The sequence below is a fragment of the Chrysoperla carnea genome, chromosome 2 (assembly GCF_905475395.1).
Source record: "Chrysoperla carnea chromosome 2, inChrCarn1.1, whole genome shotgun sequence".
In the NCBI taxonomy this organism is placed as follows: domain Eukaryota; kingdom Metazoa; phylum Arthropoda; class Insecta; order Neuroptera; family Chrysopidae; genus Chrysoperla; species Chrysoperla carnea.
The window spans coordinates 59,391,617-59,413,683 of NC_058338.1; the positions used below are offsets into that span (position 1 = coordinate 59,391,617).

General features: G+C 29.7%; 3 protein-coding genes across 3 annotated transcripts; all 3 read left to right on the forward strand.

Annotated features, from left to right (window-relative positions):
* Positions 1–10,453: 10,453 nt before the first annotated feature.
* LOC123292805 (uncharacterized MFS-type transporter C09D4.1-like) lies at positions 10,454–14,403 on the forward strand. The gene is made up of 6 exons (XM_044873519.1): positions 10,454–10,729; positions 11,794–12,160; positions 12,997–13,202; positions 13,268–13,374; positions 14,332–14,358; positions 14,397–14,403. Exons 1-6 carry the CDS (start codon positions 10,454–10,456, stop codon positions 14,401–14,403), a joined length of 990 nt encoding a protein of 329 aa, XP_044729454.1.
* Positions 14,397–14,862, forward strand: LOC123293997 (uncharacterized MFS-type transporter C09D4.1-like). Its single transcript, XM_044875042.1, has 2 exons — positions 14,397–14,442; positions 14,515–14,862. The coding sequence occupies exons 1-2, from the start codon at positions 14,405–14,407 to the stop codon at positions 14,813–14,815; spliced, it is 339 nt and encodes a 112-aa protein (XP_044730977.1). The 5' UTR covers positions 14,397–14,404; the 3' UTR covers positions 14,816–14,862.
* Positions 14,863–17,798: 2,936 nt separating this feature from the next.
* On the forward strand, positions 17,799–22,022 carry LOC123292806 (uncharacterized MFS-type transporter C09D4.1-like). Its single transcript, XM_044873520.1, has 6 exons — positions 17,799–17,870; positions 18,944–19,310; positions 19,768–19,970; positions 20,036–20,139; positions 21,554–21,664; positions 21,728–22,022. The coding sequence occupies exons 1-6, from the start codon at positions 17,799–17,801 to the stop codon at positions 22,020–22,022; spliced, it is 1,152 nt and encodes a 383-aa protein (XP_044729455.1).
* The last annotated feature ends 45 nt before the right edge of the window (positions 22,023–22,067 follow it).

The window sequence follows — 22,067 nt, forward strand, 5'->3', positions numbered from 1 at the left end:
CACCCGTCGGCCCAACATTAAATCATCCTATAGATCGAAAAGGACATTAGAAAAAAAAGTTTATTTTATAAGTTATAAAAATAGATTGATCTTTAAAAATGAATAGATGTATTTTATTCATTAATTCAATATTATAAGAGTTATCGGCTGAGGTAGTAAAACTTGTTCATTAAATGAGCCATAAATCGTAAGCGGTAAGTTTTACAAGAAAGTTTAGGGGATAATAATGGGACCATAATGGTCTGCATACTTGCTCTAAAGTGTATAGTTTCCGAGATATCGACCAAAAACGTTGACCCTAAATCATGGATTGGCAATTTGGTGTGAAGTTAAATTGTACTTTTATTGGCGTAAATTAAGAATTTTGGCAAACGAAAAATTTCATCTTTTAACTTTTTTCTTCCAAGTCAATCTTTTTTACACCCCTCGATATTCAAAAACAATTTCGGATCAAATAATGAGGAAAAATTTTAGTGAAATTACGCGGAATCGCGTTTTTTTACCTGAAGTTTAGACTTTAGCGTGCATATACACGGAGGAACAAGATTTACTATTCATTAGGTAACTAATTTGATACAATACGAAAATGAGTGGTGAGTTTTGGCTCCCTCTGTGTTTTAGCCGTTCGCAGATTTTGTTTATAATTTAGCAACTAAGTAATTAGGGCCACGGGAATTTCTAAATAATTTTTTCTCGCTGGAGTCAATACAAAATAATAATAGAATAGAAAAAATATACAGCTTTCATTGGTAACCAATTGGTCATTAATATCCCTTTTAACTTATTATACAGCGATGCGGGATGTTTTCATAACTATCAATATTTTCAATTTTATTCGAAATTTTGGCACTTCTTATAATGGCGAGAAGAATAATTAATTTTTGAAGTGAAAACTTCTTTAGCGGCGTTGTACACTTTTTTTTGTAATGGGTAAAAAATGTTGAACTCGCGACAGGGCACGTGTCCTGATCGAAAATTCGTAAGATCTTGTCACAGTCAGTACACAGGTTCGCATCCGATCACCGAAGTTAAGCAACATTGAGCACAGTCAGTACTTGGATGGGTGACCGCTTGGGAACACTGTGTGCGGTTGCCTTTTTATTAAAAATATATTTTTTTATTCATTTATTCTCATGACGCTTCTGCATTGCTTCAAAAAAAAAATTGGAAAAAGTTTTTATGAATTGCCAATGATTTTGAGTGGAGATTTCAACATAAACTTTGCAGACGATAAAAATCAACTATTAATTGAATTTTTAAATAATGAATTTGGTTTAACTATGTCAAATGATCGCAATGTTAGCACAACGAAATACAAAACTGCTATTGATGCGGTCTTTATTAGACATTTAAATAGGTTCGAATCAAAACTGTTCGTTTCTTACTTCAGCTATCATAAACCGATCGTATCAGTTTTAGAGATTGGCGATGATGGTTCTGGTAGTAATGATGGGGAAAAAGTCGTCGAAATTATGGATGTAAGTTGATTTTTCTAAGAGATAAACTTTTTAATGTAATATAAAATGTCATGTTTGTGTACGATAGCCCAATAAATAAATATTGTATTCTACCACATAAATGAGAGTACTTTTATACTGATAATTAAAGCAATTCGTGCAAAATTATTCCCTAACCATACCAAAATATCAAAAATGCACAACGTTAATATTCAAGTTTTCACTTCTGCCGGCACTCCCAGAGTGCAACCCGTCGTTTTTTTTCATAAAAGATCATAAAATTTCCTTCTCATTCGAACAGGTATCCATATGTTTTTCGAAATGTGATTCACCAGAACAGCGATTAGATTAGGTGCCAGCTTTATGTGGTCGTTTCATCTTTTATCAATTATATAGTATGTATAATTTTGCTGTCTTTTGTCTAATGTGATGTCAACTTTTAAAACTTTAATTGAAAGACGTTTTCGCACAAATTTGCAAAAAATTGAGAAAAAAATTTTTCTTTCATCTGAATAAAATTATTTTTCTACAGTATCCCAAAAAGTTAAAAAGCGATTAGGCGTATAGTTTCTAAGATATCACTTAAAATAGTATACGAAAAGCGATTATCTAGAGCAATTTCGGTTGAAATTCCGGATCTGTTTTTCAAATAAACTAATGGTTCAGTGTCATTTAACAACGAAATAAATTAAAAAGTAAACGTATGAAAAGTAAAAAATAATTATAGTTATTACTAAAAATTTCGCCTATTTGTCGTATATGGCCGCCTTTAACAAAAAACTTGTCTGCATCGTTTATCTTCACCACAATTTTTTTAATCCCTTTTTATTTCCATTTATCACCGCCCTATATGGAAAATTCGTTACTGTACCTGAATTAAAAGAGTAGGTAAGGTTAGGTTATATTGGCTGTCCACGAATGACACACTTAGGCTTTAGAGCCCATTGTGATACCACATGTGTTTTACCACCTTTCCGCTGATAATTTCATTTATCAGCTCCTCAATTTCCGAGGCTGAGTGCACCTCCTTCATGCATATACCATGCACTACACCAGCCCATCACAACTATTAATTAATTTAAATGGTTGCGACGGCGGGAATCGAACCCGCTACCCTAAGCATACCGCGGGCGAAATTGGTTACGCCTTAACCAACTGAGCTAATAGGGCGACAATTAAAAGAGTATGTACAATCAAAATTTTTTGAATTCCACCCCATTGCAAAGTACATAAGACTTCAAAGTAGTGGTATTATTGATACTAAGTATAAAATTTATTGATACTAAGAAAAATAAATAAACAAACAAATTTAACGATAACTTAAGTGAATTTAGAAAAACTAAGTGAATTTAGCCTTTGCTCTAGTTATAAAAATAGTGAAAATAACTCTGCAAAACATCGATCTATAAAAAAAAATTTCGAGAATTATACGCTAGTACATTACCTACTAATCTTAAATATGCTTTCATCGTGTGCACACGCCGTGTGGCATTGTAATAAATATATAGGGTGTCCGGTATATATAACAATACAGTAATGCAGGCTATAGAGTATGCAATTCTTAATAGAAAAGTCCTTGTTAGAAACTTTTCGTTAGAATGTAACATTAAAGAGATAAATTTTTCTATTAAGTCATCAAAATTTCGTAAGAAACAAGGTAGGATAGACCTATTTCTTTTCGATGTCCTTGCTACTTCCGTAAAAAATAGAATATAGGGTAGTTAGGATTTTCTGCATTTAGTCCATTTGTCTTCAAATAAATCAAATAAAAAAGCTGTAAAATCAAAAATTTCCTGTAAAACAACATAAAAAGTAAAAATTGAAAAAACTGTGTGCGCTTTGCCAAATAAGTTGCCTAACGGCCGCACAAACAGAAGTATGTAATACTGACAGACATAACCATATTAATATTACATTATCCCCTAAGAATTTTCTTTCTAGCTTTAGTATTTATGGAGATATTAAGGTTCAAAGATGTAAAATACAAAAGTTTTTCAACAAAAAATCAAATTTTCTATTTTATAATATTGAACGGAATCATCTAGTAGGTATTTACATTGAGTTGTTGTCATAGAGATAATACTTTCTACCTTCGCGGTCAAGAATTCACTTATTGCGGTTCCTATGTCCATACATGTCCATGCTGTATGGTCCAATCTTTATGGGTTTGGTTGAAAAATTTCAAATGTGTTTAAGAACTTTGAACGTTATTATCTAAGTAAATATTAAAGTTACAGAAAATTTCTTAGAAGATGACTTGGAATAAATGTTTTTTTTGCAACTGTCCTTTGAAACTTTCTTGGAAGCTATGAAACTTTCATTTTGATTAATATTCAATACAAATGAAAATTAACGATAAACAAACAACGCGTAAATGCTGCGTCGGGCTAAAAAACTGCAAAATAACTCTTTGATGAATATTAGATGTAGACTTAATGGTATACTTCAGCTTGTAGTTATCTGGGACACTCTGTATATCGACCAGAAACAAGAAAAAATCACTCTGTATTTAACAGGGAATCATAAATAAGTGAAAGATAAAGGTTTTTGTAATTTTAGGTCGGTTCGCTGATAGGTTATCAGTTAGTATATAAAAAAAATTTTAAGGGTTCCGTATATAAAAAGTTTTCGTTTCTGATGAAAACTCAAATTGCTGCCGGAGAGTGCGAGTGCATTTTATATTTTTACATTTTTGGATTCAAACCTTATGGATTTTGTTTTTTTTTTTTTTGAAGCACATGATTCTTAATTATATTAATAAAATTGTAGGTTTTATAGAAATATTACTCTTCTGAAATTGTTAAGAAATTATTAAACAATAGTGATTTTCAAGTAGCGTTTTAATACCAACAAACCTGGTTTTCTGGTATTTAAAATGGTTACTGGACAATGAAACAAATAATATTACGGGAAAGTGAAAATTTTCTGCCCTTGACCGGGAAAGTAATTTTCTCGTACTGTCATTGCCCGGTAACTATTTAAAATACCAGAAAACAAATTTCTTCAAAACGCTAATTGAAAGTTGCTATTGTTTAGCAATTTCAACTTGTGCATTTCGTAGGAAAAGTACCTTCCCGGACTGTTCATAAAAATTAAAAAAATTAGAAACACATTTTAAATTAAAAAATTTAATGACATTATCTCCAAAAAAAAAAAAATCCAATACGAAAAATTCCCCAACGGGCTGTATAACTGTAATATTCATTCAGCCAAAAATACGTACCTATAGGTAATTATTTTTGCATACTTTTTTATACAAAAAACTATACATCTGGTCCTCCAATTTTCGATTCAAAATGTGCATAAATCGTGAAATTTGTTCATTGGAGTTCCTAGATCAACTTTTTTACTATAAATCGTATATTATATACTATTATTATTATAATACGTTGGCAGTTATCAAAACGAAAGTTGATTGAAAAAAAAATTGGATCAGATTTTTGTCTGACAAACTCATGACCCTTATTAAGGGAAGTTTCAGGAATGGAAAAATGGGAGAAAATTGAATTCAAAATTTTTCTCTAACGGATTCGCTTTCTTTATGTACTCCACTGTTTGAGATATTAATAAAATAAATATTTTTCCAATGTTGCTAGCGGTTATTTTAATATTTCGCGTGCGGCTGTTTTACCTTGATAAACTTGTTAGTTAAAAGATCACAAATATTTTGATTGAATCAAACATTAATTCCACTACATTAGAAATACCTATAGTATAATTTATTATTTAATATGAGATGAATCAGATTTAATCCAAGCTTCCACAGCAGAGGCAATTACGATTAGAAACATCTAAAACTAGTGCAATTTTATGAAAAGGGATCCAGACTAAAGAATTCTTGTCAATACCTTTTGTACAGAATTTTTGAAAATATATATATAAAGAAAAAAAATTAAAAAGTGTTCGGTTGATTAAAGTGGTTGGTGGTTGATTTTTTTTAGTTCTTTTTAATTAAGATTACTAGACAAGATATTTGTCAATAATTAGTTTACGCTGTATGTATCATATTAAAAATCATCAACTATAATCGAGAGAACATGATGTAAATAAATATCGTATACATGATTAAAAGTAAACAAAAACAAAAAGTAATAATATAGCTTATGTGTTTTTCTGATGTATGAAGCGTAACAAACAAACAAACATCCTTACTTTCTCAACTATAATATATAGGAATTAATAGGAAAGGCGAAAACTATATTCTTACAATGACCTGACCATATTCTTGACTTGATAATAAAAAAATTACGTTCTAGCCTAGGGGTGGAATCCTTTGCTATCATTTCCGAGAATAAATTATTAGTATATCTGCTCTAATATTAGGGTAAGTTATTTTTTGTAAGATTCGAGGCCCAAAAAGCGGTAGCCAATTTATGGGCTATAAGACAACAGCATAATTTAAAAAAAAGCAGATATTTTTAAAATGAAAATTTTATCTTAATAATAATAATAATAAAATTGTAGAACTACTTTTGCCTAGTTTCCCTTACAAACTGTTTTTATACTATTACTTTATGGGCCCAAGATTCCAATCTTCGACTCCTTACCTCTATCTTACAACCTGTTTTTGTTTCGGTCTGATTATAGAAAGATTGAAAAAGAAAAATTTAAGTCAATTGATTACATTGATTCCCAAAGTCTAAAGGTAAATAAAAATTAATTGGCAAAGGTAATATTGGATCTTGACGAGGTCTGAAAGTGAATTTAATTCTTCAGATTTTTTAGTTTCTGTATCGCAAATCACAGGTGGTTTATTTATATTATTTTTTACTTATGTCTTGGAGTTAGTTATCATCTCGGTTTTTTCTTTTCAGATTCTTTTAAGTAATTTAACTACTTCATTTAATTTGTTATAGGTATTTCTTTTACTTAAATTATTTGTATATATATATTTTTAAAATTAGAAATACATGTTATAAGATAATATAAGCTGTAAAGGTTAATTGCAAACACAAAAGGTTTTCTTTAAGTATTTTTTTTTTATTAAAAAATAACATGAATTACCTCGACACGTGCCGAATTCCGCTTCTATAAGTACAGTAACCCTGTATAGTTACCCTGTACCTGTGGCTAAAAACAACAAACAACAAATTTCGTAGAAAAATTTTCATCTAAGGGTGTAAAATTTACAAATGTACAGAAAAAATTATTCGGCAACAAAAACATTTAGTTATCAAAAATATAAACCTCTATGTATCTGAAACTGAAACATTTAAAATTCCGACAAATTCTACTTTGGATGATACTTATTAATTATACTTCAGAAATATTTATATATACGTTTAAAGCATAGGAGACTTAATGCTTTAAGTTTCCTTAAATTGGTTAAATAATCACTTGTAGAATCACTTTCGCAAACCAAATCTAGGAAAAAGAAAATGATTCTATTAGTGATTTATATATTTAACTAATTGTTAATGATGTTTATTTTTGAGAAATTATATTAAGTTTATAATTATAAACTTAATATAATTTCTCATTAATTTACATTTGAAATTATATTTATTTTATTTTGAAAATTAGATTTTTAATTTCAATAATCACTACTTTGGTCTTTTTCAAAGTTCGAATTCCCAATATACCATTGAAAATATAATTTAGATTTTTTTTTAATTGGACAAAAAAATTTTTTGAGTATCCTGTATCCAGATCGGATGGCAATCACGTTTAAAAAATCAGATAAAAGTTATCAATTTCACGTTTAGGTATTTATGCTTTGTTTTTAGTTTTTAAAATTTCCAAAACAAATGATAAAATTAATGAATAATCAATTGAATTATTCTAATTAATTAGCCGAAAATATTTACTTGATAACCGGTGTTGGCAATCATGTATTGGCTCTCGTGAAAGGATGTTGATAAAATTACTATACTTTGATTTAATTTATTGATATTTTTTTTATTTCTTTCAATTGACAAGCGTACGTGGTACTCACTTACGTGTATCATCATTACAAACAACTTCAAATTAGTTTGATAGATAGCAAAATTTGTAATTTGTTTATAATTGTTTCAGTAGCGTAGCAAGAGATTTTATTGAAATGTTTTAGAGTATATATGGGGACAGATATCAGTTAATTGATTGTATCATAAAACGAAATCGTATTAAACTCGTATAGCCGCAGAAACGAAGCAATGAAGTTCGAAAGATTTGAACAGTAAGTCGGATTTGAAGGCGGTTTTCGGCATTCGATTCGTTAGAGCGTCAGGAAATTTGGTGACCTAGATTGATTTATAAGAAATTAAAAATATGCAATTTGCATAAATAATAATATGCATTTTATAATTGCATTTTAAATTAACCGTAAATATACTAAATTTACAATTCGTGTTCAGCGACCCCAAAAACTTCCGAGTAATAATATTGGATTCATTTTCATCACTATTAACCGAATTGTGAAGTTAGTATATTTTAAATGCATATTATTTATGCAAATTGCATATTAGTATTTCTTATAAACCAATTTAGGCCACAAAATTTTTTGACGCTCGATCAAATCGAATGCCAAAAACCGCAACAAATCCGACTTACTGTTCAAATTCGAACATTGCCCGTTTTTAGTGTTTCGTTTCTGCGACTTATAAGTGCAAGGCATAACATAGGAAAGAACCAACAACAACACCTATATAAAGTAATAATTTAAAAGTATGAATAATTAAAAATAAAAAAGCAAAAAAAGTTAGTAGATTTTAAAAAAAATCTAAAGTATTTAGTGAAATTTTAACATACTATGGCGATAGATCCAGGGCTATGGTACATTTTTGGCAACTCATTTTATTAAGTATACAAATTTAAAAGGCTCTTGTCATAGACAAATCCAACAACGTTATCTTCTACGAAAATTCTCACAGCCAAGTAAAATAAGAAAATTTTTTACAGCACTAAGGATACCCGTTTCCCAACATTTTGAAAACTTTTGTTCTTGTTGGGTATCGGACTACCATATCTCTTGAGTATCGGGCAGAATGATTTTTGAAAATTTTCGTAGAGAAAAAACTTATTGTGCAACTTGAGCAGCAGTCTGTAAAATTTCTGCTAAAAATTCATTTTTTAAAATGAATAATGTTTATTAACTAACAGAACCTACAAACTCAAAACGAATCATTCAATCAACTCAGAGGAAAATGATATTCATAATAGGATAAAATAGCATGAAATTTACTAGCCAAATTTAAAAAGTACCTATAATGAGATTTTTAAAACATTTTGCAAACTTTTCTTGCTCTGCGTACGACACTGAATTGAAGCGACCTTACTGTTTCAGTAATTGTATGAATTGGTCTATAATTTTATAAAACGATTTTAAATTTCACTATTTTGACAGACTCAAAATATAATTTTAATTTGTGTTTATAGAATTATAAAATATGGACGATTTAGGGGCAAAATAATTTTTGTGGTTCGAAGATGAATTTAATTTTCCTTTGCTGCCATTTATATACTTTTTGCTTTCTCCCTATAACGCTTTCAAAATATTTTTACTTCAAATATCAGCAGTCCACTATGTAGTTAGATAAATGGATTCATAATTTCATGTTGTTATCAAAATTGAAGCTGTGTACAAAATGTAAGCTCCATTGCAATATTGAAAGTGAACCTATAAATCTTGAATATCCATCTCGTGTTTTATTTTGTGGGTTCGGTTTCCCTCTTATTCATAAGAATATACAGGAAAACGGTAAAATTGTAATTCTGGATTATTACTGGGTGTGTTTTCACAATTAATAACTCAATACTTTCGATTCGATCGTTTTTTACTCATTTTACGGAATATTAAATCATTATTCAATTTCACTTGTAACATAGGACAATGACTTTTAAGCCTGAGAGCTGGTAGACATTTTTGGGTAGGTGTTTGAGGAATTCTGAAAATTCGTCAGATCTCAGATATCTCTCCCATAATATCCTAATACAAAAATGCTGACCTGGCTGGATGATAGCGGGGGAAACTTCTATTTTTTTTTTAAGTAAACTTAAATATTGAAAAAAATGAAGAAAATAAACAATCCAGGCCATTTGCAAGGCTTGTAACCCTGCAAGATGCTTTTATTTTTAAAATTGTATTCGGCAGAATACAATCAAATTGTATTCGGCAAAATAGAGGCGAATGTTCTCTATTGCTATTGACAACTTTCGGCTATAGCTTTTCTGTGGCTAGTGTGTTTTCTTTCGATTAAATTCACTAATGAGATATTTTTAAGTCGTATTTCCTTCGAAAGCTAACGATTTTCGAAAAAATGTTAGATGAAGGTTTAATCTTATTTAAAGTGTTATTCTGTCTCTTACTGTTGTGTGAACCTGAGCTATCTATTAAACAAATTGGAGAACTAGACCCGATCTGATGCTAGAACATGATGTCCCCCATGAAACTCTGCAACTATTGTTTAAGTCATTTGTTGATTGATTAACTACAAAACAAGCAATTTGCCTTAATATATTAAAATGGTTCACTCTATATGTATTATTCAATTTTCGAGCAATTCGTTTGAAAGTTAACATTCGCATTCGCGATTGTATAAAATACAATACCCGTCCCATCACTATAGTATACACTTATATTAGACTCTCCTTATAAATGACTAAAACAAACCGGTTAACTATAATTTTTGAGTAAAGAACCAACATCTCTAAAACAGGTTACGATTTTCTTTATAAGAGAAGGATAAAAAGATAAAAAATGAATAAATATTATCATATTTCCTACATTTTCTGAGATACGAAGATGATTCAGGAAAGTTTATAAATCGTACATAATTTTTATTAGCAATGTAATTAATTGTAAGATGTAATAATAATCCAAACAATTAGCTTTGACTATAATTAATAAATAATTTTTTACCTTCATTAAGATAATAATTGTTTTTATTTCATTTAAAAGACACATTCCCTGCACTGATTTGGATTAAATATTATTCAAAATATATTAAAAAACTTATTATAATTATACAAACTAGTTTTGTTTTAATTAGTTTCTTTCTTGTGCCAAAATTACCAAGATGGGTGCCCTTAAAGATCCAGCGAAAACTATTGAAGATCAGAAATCAACAGAAACAATTTCATATCGTGTTTATAAACGCCGTTGGTTTATGTTATTTAATTTTTTTGCAATATTCTTTATAAATTCAGCACAATGGATTCAATATACAATTATTGAAGATATTGTTGAGAAATATTATAATATTAGTGCGACAATGGTTAATATGACTTCTGTAGTGTATTTAATCACATATTTACCATTAATTTTACCAGCATCATATATCATGAACAAAAAGGTAATACTTACAAAAAATTATTTTCTAAATAATCTATTAAAGTTGTAATTAAACGTTTTAATTGCACACGAGAGTGCAATTACTATACTCTCGGTGCTTTAACCATACTCGAGTGCGTGAAAGACAATCCAAACAAGTTTCACATACAATTTTTTTAACGAATGCGGGACTCTATATTTCTCTCTCTTGCATTGGTAATTTAAGTAGTAAGAAAATTTTCGTAAGAAAAATTTTGCAACAAGGAAATATTTTCTTTTTAGAGATGTATTACCAACTTTTAGAGACTAGCATTACCAAAATATGATTACGAAAATATGAGGATGTATTTATCTTAAGTGCGACACACTGTACATAATACAAGTACTATGAGAAACATTTTGATTAAGAAATTTGTTTCATCTTGATCACACTTGATACACACGGTGGCTCATTTTAATCTATTATGGCTAATAACTCGTTTTTTAGTTAGCCAATCAAAAAATAGATTTAACAAAAGTTGTAGAGTTTCATGGAGAACATCATGTTCTGACATTAGATTGGGCCTAGTTTTAGGGTTGCTTTAATAGTCAACTTAGATCCTAAAAGCTAAAAGATAGAATAACTCTTTACATTAGAAAGTTGATTCTCATAAATGACTAATATTTTTTCTTTAAAATGTGTTTTCGAAAATCGTCTGCTTTCGAAAAAATATGTCGTTGTTGCATTTAATCGAAAGATATAGAAAAAATTCTAAAGGCAATAGAGGACATTTGCCTGTGTTCATGACTTTGACCTGAAATTCTAGTATCGAGATAATTTGACCTTGATCTTCCACAGTACCTATCAAATTGTAATTTAAGCGTCGAATCAAATTAGGTACTAATTCATTTTCAATGTTTATTAGTTATCAAAGTTAATGATTTTTTATCACTCATAGCTTGCGTGTATTAAATACTTTATACAAATTGATACGTTTTTCTTTTATTCTCAGAATCATTTTTCTATTCAACGTTGCTGAAATGCAAACAATTTAAGTCTAGTTCCTATTTCTAAATGAATTTATCTAAAATATTATTTCCAAACAGGGTGTTCGATTTGCGTTACTTTTAGCGGCCGGTGGTAATTTTATTGGATCTTGGCTAAAAGTATTTTCTTCACATCCAAATGGATTTTACATTGGATTAATCGGTCAATCAATATTATCCGTATCGCAATTGTTTATGTTAAGTATGCCACCAAAACTAGCTGGAATATGGTTTGATTCCAATCAAATGAGTACAGCATGCACGATTGGAGTATTTGGTACACAACTAGGTGCAGCTGCTGGATTTCTTGTAACACCAAATGTTGTAAATGATCATGATAATCCGGATGAAATTGGTCAAGATTTATTTATGTTATTTTTAATTGTAGCGATAATAACCACTATCATCTTAATATTGACATTTGCATGTAAGTTGTTCAATACAATAAAAACCCTGGAGCCCGTGACAGTAAAACTGCACTTACACGGATTTCGAAATTTTGCATATGAATCAATTATATTTAACCATAGGTACAATATGGATTAGGTGTTCCAGGGTTTATCCTAACAGAACTATTTTTTGCTTTTTATTTTTTACTAGTGTGACAGATATTTTGGTCAAGTTTTGAGCTGTCACATCAAGATATTTCGAAAGTAGAACTCAAAGCAAACAAATTAAAAAAGAAAAAAGAAAGTAATTCCGTGATAACAGTAAAAATTTATGGGCTTTATATATTAAAAATCGTTGTGACAGACCTTTCTGCCACAAAAAGAGAATTGTTACATCAAATTTTCCTGAAAATAGATAAAATTTGCGATAAAATGGTCTCATTACTAATTAACTTCCATAAAAGTGCAAAATACTTGTAGTTTTTAAAAATATAAAAATATTTCTGCCAGGATAAATCCTGACACACCTAGTCCATATTGTACGTATCCTTTAATAGCATTAATTCAAATGCGAAATTTCGAAATCCGTGTAGATGCAGTTTTACTGGCACTGACAAAAACGGACAGAAAAGTTTTACCCAAAATTGTAATTTCGTATAATTGTTATTGCGAAATTTAGACACTCTTCGAAAAAAAATTTGCCAATAAATCCAGATACAGAGTATAACCAAATTTTCATCTTTTTTCCGTAATTTTTTAGCTTGAGGTGTAGATTTGACTCTAGTGTCTGTACTTAGGCTTTGAACATTTGGTTTCGAAACTGTGTAAAGACAAATACTTAAGCTGTGTTCTTATATTGTGAAATTAATTGTAGTTTTTCAAGAAGAACCTCCAACACCACCCAGTGAAGCACATAAACTGAAGAAACAAGAAAATGAAGATAATTCAAATATCTTACAATCATATAAAAGACTTTTGACAAATGGACCATTTTTAATGTTGTTAAGTGCCTATGGATTAAATATTGGTATTTATAATGTCATCAATACTTTGTTAAATCCAATACTTGGGCCACATTTTGTAAGTGTTAAATTCGAAATTCAAATTTCATTTTTTGACTGATTCATTTGCGTTTTTAATTATAGGAAGACGGTGCAAAATTTGCAGGAAATATTGGTTTAATTATAGTTGCCTCTGGAAGCTTTAGTGCTGTTGTGTTTGGAATTATTTTAGATAAAACTAGACGATTTAAGTAAGTTTATAATTTTATAATTTATAGAAGGGAGTTGATTATTTATTAATACTCCAGTAAACGAGGGGAAAAAAGGCGAAATCCCTAAATTTTGATCTAAAGCACCAATTTTGATGAAAATTTGGGATCAATCAAGTTCACCCTCTACATCAAAAGTAATATGATGCCGAGTCGTGCTTTTGTCCAGGGGGTGATAGACACCTCTTCTAGGAGGTGTAAAAATATATGTTAAAAGTGACAACGAAAATCGATAAAGCGATTAAATCTAAGCAAAAAGGGTCATTTAAGTATATTTCGAAAAGTCAATACTTTCCGAGTTAATTATTCGATTCGAATTTTGATTGAAATTCGGAGTATTTAACGTTAAATAATTGGAAAATGGTTTTTTTTTTGAAAAATGTATAACATACAGTTTTTAAAGTACTATAAAAAACCTTGAAACCTTTTTTTTCGAATTTTTTTTTTGCATTGAAATTGCAATTTTTCAACTGTATATATCCAAAATTTTTAGAACTTTTTGAGCACGTTGCCATAGGTACTGCAGTACCTAAATAAAGTAAATTGGAAAGCCGCAAGCATTGATTTTAGTTTCCGTGGTAAATTCGTTAGTTTTTGTGTTGAGTCAATCATAGATACGAGCAACTTTCTTTTATTCTTACTCCGTTAATTTTCATGAAAATGACTTGAAACTTTTCTTCATTTTTAAAGTTTTTTTTTTTATCCTTTAAAAAGTGTATGATATACTTTTAAAAAACGTCAAATTTTTCAGTTATTTGAAATTAAGTACTGCGAATTTCATTCGCCAGCAACAATGATTTTTCAAAATATTCTTACGAAACTGCGTGTAGCCTTATGGTTAAGACGAAACGTGGATTAAGACGAAAATTCGTACAGCGCAGCTACAGCGCTGTTACCTATAATATTTAATAATTGTGAGTTTTTTCTAATATTTTCCAGAGAGGTAACCATTGGCATTTATGTAATGTCAGTGATTGGAATGTTAGCTTTTACATTTGCAATAGCTTCTGAAATGGAAATATTAGTATATTTATCAGCTCTGATTCTGGGGTAAGTTTAATTTTTGAATACTAAATATATGATACTTTAAAGTATTGACTGATTTATTGAGGTAATTTTCAGATTTTTTGTTAGCGGTTATATGGCTGTTGGATTTGAAACTGGTGTTGAACTAACATACCCTGAAACTGAGTTTAATTCATCTGGTGTATTAAATTCAGTTTCACAAACAACTGGTGGTCTATTTACATTACTTTTTACATATATTTTGGAAATAACGAATGACTTTTGGACTAATATCTGTATGGTAGTTTTATTAGTGATTGGAACAATTCTGACAGCTTTTACGAAAAATGTGCGTAAACGACAAGATGCATTACAGCAGCATAAAAGTGTTACAGAAAATAAAGCTGCAAAATATTGAATTAAACATAATTTAATAACTATTTAATTTTATTTTTTAAATAGTCAAGATCTCATATATTTAATTATATTATAACAACACATGTCTAACCCACTGGATGCAGGGAGGGAGAGTATCAATATTAAGTTTCCACGAGCAATTTTTGAGCAATTAATAATTTAAAATCTTCATGCACTTACTTCTTAGTTTTTTGTGAGGCTTATAAACACTTTATTCGATTTTTTATATTCGAAAAAAAAAAATGTTTTTTGTTTCTGTGACATAATCAAAAAAAAAAATTGCTTCGGCATATAAACTCTCGTAAATAATTTTAGCCGACACCTCGGAAATAACTCGTTCAAAAGTTAAATATACCAAACTTTTGTATTTTTTTCATTTAGAAACACAAGGCAATGATTTTTGACAAAATCGGAGAAACAAATATTTTTTCCGGTTTTTATGTATTTTCTTGCACCACTTTTCTTGCAACAAATCAATAAAATCACAAAAACAATTTATTTTGTAATTTGGTTAAAGTACTTAGAAAGATAAGAAAATTGTCTTCCGATTTTCGTATTTTTTGCGAGTAAAAATTACTCTAGAAAATAATTTTTATCCAAATGTCAAAAAAATAATTGAAAATAATCTTCTTGTGTGGGCTCTTTGCTCGATTGCACCACTCTGGATATGGACGATTAACCCCTCTCCGAGTTCCATTAAAAATATTCCAAAGACAATTATAAAGAGGTCATATAGTAGACAATTATAAAGAGGTCATATTCACTAACGAAAACCCAAACTCTTAATAAATGTTTTTATTTGAAAATTTTAGATTGCCAAAATCAGTTTTCCAAAATTCCGTTCATTTGTATTCGAAGTTGTTCAATACACAACAATTGTTTTTAGAAATGTTAAAGAGCAATATGTACTTATAATATTGTTAGTCTGTAATGAATTGCTAGGATTCTTTTTGTCTGCCATTGAAGAAAAATGGCGTTTTAACTTATCCGTTTGCCTGGAGTGCCGAATTTACGGAAGAGGATTTTTTCGATATTCGCATTCCAAACAAAACTGACACCTATGGATTTTAAATCCTGTATCGTTGGAAATAATCATCGAAATTTTTTTCATATCATTCGAACAGTCTTGTTTTGGAAAAATTCGTATCAGTCTCCCATTTTTCGTTTTTAAAACATTTGGTACTCTTCAAACAAATTTTGGTACTCTTCTAAACCTATATAAAATTTAGGGATAACGTTTCTCACCCTTTCAGCTCTCTGTGGAAAGCAGCAAAGAATTTTTTTTAGCAATGGATTGCAAACTGGAGAATTAAAATTTTCAAACGAGTTTTTTGAAATTTAGGTACAATTTTGTGTAAAAATTTTGTTTCTTTACTACTTTGATTGTGTATAATTGTTAATAATAATAGTCATTATTTTTTGTTATTTATTAAATATTGTATATAATTTAATTTATTTTTAATATTAAAAAATATGAAAAAAATGAATGTTCTATCCTATAAGATTTTCTATCCCCTCACCTTAAAGGCAAATGAATTTTAAAAGATACCACTTCAAATATATCACCTACAATTTCATGGAGTAAGTTTAATACCTACATTTTATACCATTTATATATGTAATAAACATCAAGGTATACTAAGTTTAGTCCCAAGTTTGTTACTAGTTCATTTCCGGTTGTCCGTCCGTCCGTCCGTCCGTGCGTCTGTGAACACGATAACTGAAAAAACGAAAAAATATATCAAGCTGAAATTTTTACAGCTTACTCAGGGCGTAAAAAGTGAGGTCGAGTTCGTAAATGAGCAATATAGGTCAATTGCATCTTGGGTCCGTAAAACCCATCTTGTAAACCGTTAGATATAGAACAAAAGTTTAAATGTAAAAAATGTTCCTTATAAAAAAACAAACTTTTGTTTGAAACATTTTTTCATACACTACTGTTAGAATGCAAATTAAGCGCAAATTGTATGATATGTATTATATGGGAAAATCAGTTATATATGTAATCAACACTTTCTATACATGATATTTCATTAACTCAGTCAATTGTTTATTTTCACTTGTTTTGAATTATTTTTAGCAAGCTTTTTTTTTTTTTAAAATATACAGCAATGTTGCGATAAATTGGAAATTTTGTACAGGCATACTAAATTCTGAAGTCATTGAAGAATTATAAATGTTGGTGGAAGCGCCGAGAAGAATATAAAGGTAACTATCGCAAATACCTTTCGCTTCTCTCTGCCATTTTTGTTAACTCTTAAAAAAGATTTACTTGGTAACGGTATAAAGATTCTGAAGTATTTTTTATCATTTCTACAAATCCGGATTAATAGTACAAATCTGAACATAAGGATAAGATTAACAATTTAAATATGAATTTTCGGGGGGTCAAATTTGTCGTTTTTATCAAATTTAAACAATAGAAGATCTATCTGGTTCCACCTTTATCAAAAATTAATTTTTAGTCCAGTCAGCAGGTAAATGAAAAAAAAAAATGGTACACGGCAAAAAAAATTTTACATGTTGTACCATAGCCGAGAATGTTAAAATCGATTTCCGATTTTTGTCCGTAATATTTTTGCTGAAGTTTAAAATCTTGTTTTTGTGCGTGTTCTTTGTTGTTAAATTTGTTATTAAAATGACTGGTTTATTATCTTCTAATCAATTATTATTAACACTACCTATTTTAATTAAATTTAAATAATATAAATTGGGTGTACTAACTAGACAATTTATTCATTTATAAAGAAAAGTGAAAATTATATTAGAAGTAAATAATATTCGTTATGGATCTAGTTCGGAAAATATCATTAACTAAAGTTGAAAAAACGACAGCAGAAACATATAGGACTTACAAGCGACGTTGGGTTATGTTATTCATTTTTTCTGCACTTTATTTTACAAACACCGCACAATGGGTTCAATATACAATTATCGGGAATATTATTAAGAAATATTACAATATTAATTCGATTATGGTTAATATGACATCTGTAGTGTATCTGCTTCCGTATTTACCACTAATTGTACCTGCATCCTATGTTACTAATAAAAAGGTAATTTTAATTTTCTTGATATAGTTCTTTTTTGACATACCTCTCATTGTCTCAGAGAGAAGTATAATTTAGTTTTCTACTGCTTCCACTAATTATTATCATTTTTAGTGGGTGATTAAGAAATTTTCCACTAAAACCTACCGCTCTTAAAAAACATGCTATAATCTATTTATTGTTCTGTCTTTTATTCTCATGTAGAATCTTATGCCTGTTTTATTCTCAGCCTCTTTATTTTTTACTGCTCACACGGCTATACATACAGTAGTTTATAGGATAATCCGCCTCTGGTCATGTACAATTAACTTATGAAATACACTATAAAACTTGCCCTCAGATAGAGTGCTGTCAGTTTTTTTTAGAGTTTATATCATCAAATATAAAATCTGACAACTTTTGTCTCGCCGCTGCAATGCATGCAGCTAGATGAGAAATTTTTTGTTCGTACCTTACGGTACTCATTAAGAGTTAGTACGTTTGTTGCAGGAAATCATCTTTAGCAGGAATTGGGCGGATGTTTTTTCTTGTTCGTCTAATGCTTCTTGTCAGTACCCATATGTGAATACCTGGGGTGGGACACACTAAGACCATAGGGTCCGTTGTGATACCGAAAGAAGGGTTAGCCCATTCCCGGCCACCACCCATGAACCATTTGGAGCTGTTTAAGAACAGTAAAAGTGGTTTGGCGTCAACGGGCTTCAGATCAGAGAGATCGTCAAAGAGAGGCTGGCTCAAATAGGTCCATCTCCTCCTGGCAAGAGTTGGACAGTGGCAGAGAAAGTGAGGCATAGTATCCTCCTCCTACCCGCTGTTGCAGCTCCTACAATAGTCGTGCTACACTATCAGGCCCAGGCTGTCTTTATTACAGACACTTCAAAGTGGCTGCCACCCAATCAGTGTACTGTAATAGCCGCAACGACTTTGCTTATAGAGACCCTCGGAAGTGATATAAAATCTTCGCAGCACTTACGTTGCTATTTAAAAAATTTAAAGAATATTTCATTTTCATCTGAATTAAAATTTTCGTGTTCATAAACCGATGTTAGACATTTTTACATTTATTATATCTTTTACAGGGAATACGATTTACACTACTCTTAGCAGCAAGTGGTAATTTCATTGGATCGTTGTTAAAAGTATTTTCAGCGCATCCAAATTTATTTTTACTTGGATTATTGGGTCAAACAATATCATCTGTGGCACAAGTATTTTTGTTAAGTATGCCACCAAAATTAGCTGGAATATGGTTTGATGCAAATCAAATAAGCATAGCGTGCACAATTGGTATAGTTGGATCTGAATTAGGTGTAGGGGCTAGTTGTTTATTCACACCGATGATTGTACAAGATCATGAAAATATAGACGATATTGGACACGATTTATTTATGTTATTTCTGATTGTAGCTATAGCTACGTTTGTGATGCTAGTATTTACTATTTTCTGTGAGTATTTTTAAAGAATAAACCTCCTTTAATATTTAAATCTTAACTGACTTTTTCCGTTTTTTTTTTTTGCATGAATGTATGTACTTGAAATGAGATCTCACCTTATATTGGCTGCATTTATTTGTGAAAAATTTGTTTTTATCATTTGCGAAAAATGTCGTCTAATCATAAAAACTTCTATCAAAATCGGTCCATTTGTTTTTGCGTTATGCTTTCAATCACACAAAAGTTGAAAACAAGCTTGAAATGCGTACAAAGGGAAGGGAAGGAAAGAAATGCCAAAACATGGCTGAGTATATTCTTTGAACCAAAAATTTCTGATTGGTCCTCTCTAGTTCAGAAATTCCTTATTTACAACTTGTAGAGTATAGACGAATATCAAAATCCTGCTTCCATTTAAAATGTTTTGAATTTAGATACTACTTTTGAACATTGTGTTGAAGAATTTTTTTAGTTTTCCAGGAAGAGCCTCTCATACCTCCAAGTGAAGCACAAAAATTGAAATATGAAGGAATCTCGAATACGATTAAATCTTTTAAAGCTTTATTAACAAATCCACCATTTGTGATGTTACTTTTCGCTTTTGCTATATTTGACGGAATTTTGAACAGTGTTAATGCATTGTTAAATCCAACACTATTACCACATTTCCAAAATGTATGTACCTTTAGTTACCTTTTAAAAGCTTAGTTTTAGTAATTTTGTGTTTTTTTTTTAAAAAGAATGGTGAACGATTGGCTGGTTATGTTGGAGTTATTTGGGTTGTGTTTGGAATTTTTGGTTGCATTGTTTTTGGATTAATTCTAGACAAGACTAAAAAGTTCAAGTAAGTATATACTCACTATTTTTTTTAAAAACCTACGAAACAGGCCTATCATTAAATTCTTTATTTGAGCTCTGTTTCGTTCTGATAAATAAGACCAAATCAAAGATTAGTTAAGGGTAGCTCTATGTGTTTTTATTTTTTTATAAAATGGGTATTCGGAAATTTTTTGTATACCTATCTAGGTTCGGATATACATAATGATTTTCCAATACAATAAAAGAAACAGGCGTATTATTGGCGTCTTAAATACAAAAGTTGTATTTTTTCAATTTTTTATTTCTACAAAAGGCAGGCATATTTCTTTATTCTATTGAAAAAAAAGTAACATAGCAAATACCTCAATATGTAGTATACTTATAAAATAAAAGCGTTTTAGCAGCTTTTAATTTAAACGCAAGTTAAATTTGACCCGATTTCCGAAGAGCTGAAATTTTTATTACATACTTAAATCGGATGACAATGTATGGACTCCAGATAGCATGACTTGATTTTGCCATTTCTTCCACCTTATTTGAGACACGTTTTTTAGTTTTAAATAAAAATTTAAATAAATTCTTTATTAGGGCAAGCTTTTATTATACTAAAAAGTAGCAAATATTTTTTCTTATGAGTCAATCATTAATTACTATTTATTATAGCTCGAGACTCTTCGAATCATCCTTTGATATTTTAAATTGAGCGTGCCCAGTTTTTACTAATAAAGTCATACTAACAATTATTTTCTGCTTTTTAGTGCAATAAAAATCTTTTCCATAAAAATAGACTCAAATAGATGTTTTCGAAAAGTTTGAAGGCCTTAGAAATTGAAAAAGAAAAGAAAATAAGATTAATGTACATGCGTTTTTCTATAGAAACGGCATACCTACAGGTTTCAAAGAATATTTCAACGATAAATTGCTTGAAAAGTTAAAAACCAATTATGTTGTGGTCTGCTGGATTTGTTGCAGTTACTATTAGCTTTTTCCATCTTGTAAAGAGGAAAAGATTTTGTGATTTCGATCTGGTCTTATTTATCAAAATAAAAAACCTATGGTGTTTTTATACAAAAATCTAACTAGAAAAGCTATTTAAAGGAAAATTGTATACGAAGTAGCTTTTAGCGCCCTTATTTTTACCTTCCAAAAAGAAGCTCACTCGTTTGCTATTTGTGGAATTCTTAATCAGAGTGTTTTTATCACCTAATTAGTATGATGGGAGAGAAGGAAAGGTGGCAGAGATATTTGATTATTAATATAGACAAGAGAGCCCGATTCCAAAAACTTTTTATGATATCGAATAAACTGGCATTCAGCTATTAGCTATATCAGCCAACGCTATGTTATATTCCTTTAATGCGAATAAAGTTGGAATTAAATTAATAAATTTTCAAAGAATTTGTGTTATTAATTTAATTTAAAAAAGTTATTATTTGTAGGAAACTTTCAATAATTGTAAACATCATGTCAATAATCGGAATGTTAGCATTTACATTTGCGGTAGCATCAGAAAATAAATTGTTTGTGTATTTATCTGCCATGGTGTTTGGGTAAGTTCATTCATTTGTTGAGGGCCCAAAATACAATTTAAATGTAAAAAATTCAAATTTTAGATTCTTTTCAAGCAGCTATATGGTTGTGGGATGTGAAACAGGAGTTGAATTAACATACCCTGAAAGTGAATTTAATTCATCAGGTTTATTATTTGGAGCATCGTTTATAACGGGTGGAGTTTTTACATTATTACTTACTTTTATTTTGGAGACAACTAGTGAGTTTTGGTCCAATATATGTATGGTCGTGTTGTTGATAATTGGAACTGTGTTTACAATATTAACACGTAATGTGCGTAAGCGTCAAGCAGCTTTACAACCATCGATTTTCAATCTAAATGTGAATGACACCTAAAAAATTGTATGATTTCGATATTTTTCGACGATTGTTATTTTACAG

What these genes read in the sequence shown, in the direction of transcription:
- LOC123292805 (XM_044873519.1), top strand. Translation starts at nt 10,454, where the DNA reads ATGGGTGCCCTTAAAGATCCAGCGAAAACTATTGAAGATCAGAAATCA. An exon ending in CTTAATATTGACATTTGCAT is followed by an intron (nt 12,161 to 12,996) that starts GTAAGTTGTTCA and finishes AATTAATTGTAG; the next exon opens with TTTTTCAAGAAGAACCTCCA. An exon ending in CAATACTTGGGCCACATTTT is followed by an intron (nt 13,203 to 13,267) that starts GTAAGTGTTAAA and finishes TTTTAATTATAG; the next exon opens with GAAGACGGTGCAAAATTTGC.
- LOC123292806 (XM_044873520.1), top strand. Translation starts at nt 17,799, where the DNA reads ATGACATCTGTAGTGTATCTGCTTCCGTATTTACCACTAATTGTACCT. An exon ending in CCTATGTTACTAATAAAAAG is followed by an intron (nt 17,871 to 18,943) that starts GTAATTTTAATT and finishes TATCTTTTACAG; the next exon opens with GGAATACGATTTACACTACT. An exon ending in GCTAGTATTTACTATTTTCT is followed by an intron (nt 19,311 to 19,767) that starts GTGAGTATTTTT and finishes GAATTTTTTTAG; the next exon opens with TTTTCCAGGAAGAGCCTCTC.
- LOC123293997 (XM_044875042.1), top strand. Translation starts at nt 14,405, where the DNA reads ATGGAAATATTAGTATATTTATCAGCTCTGATTCTGGG. An exon ending in TTATCAGCTCTGATTCTGGG is followed by an intron (nt 14,443 to 14,514) that starts GTAAGTTTAATT and finishes GGTAATTTTCAG; the next exon opens with ATTTTTTGTTAGCGGTTATA.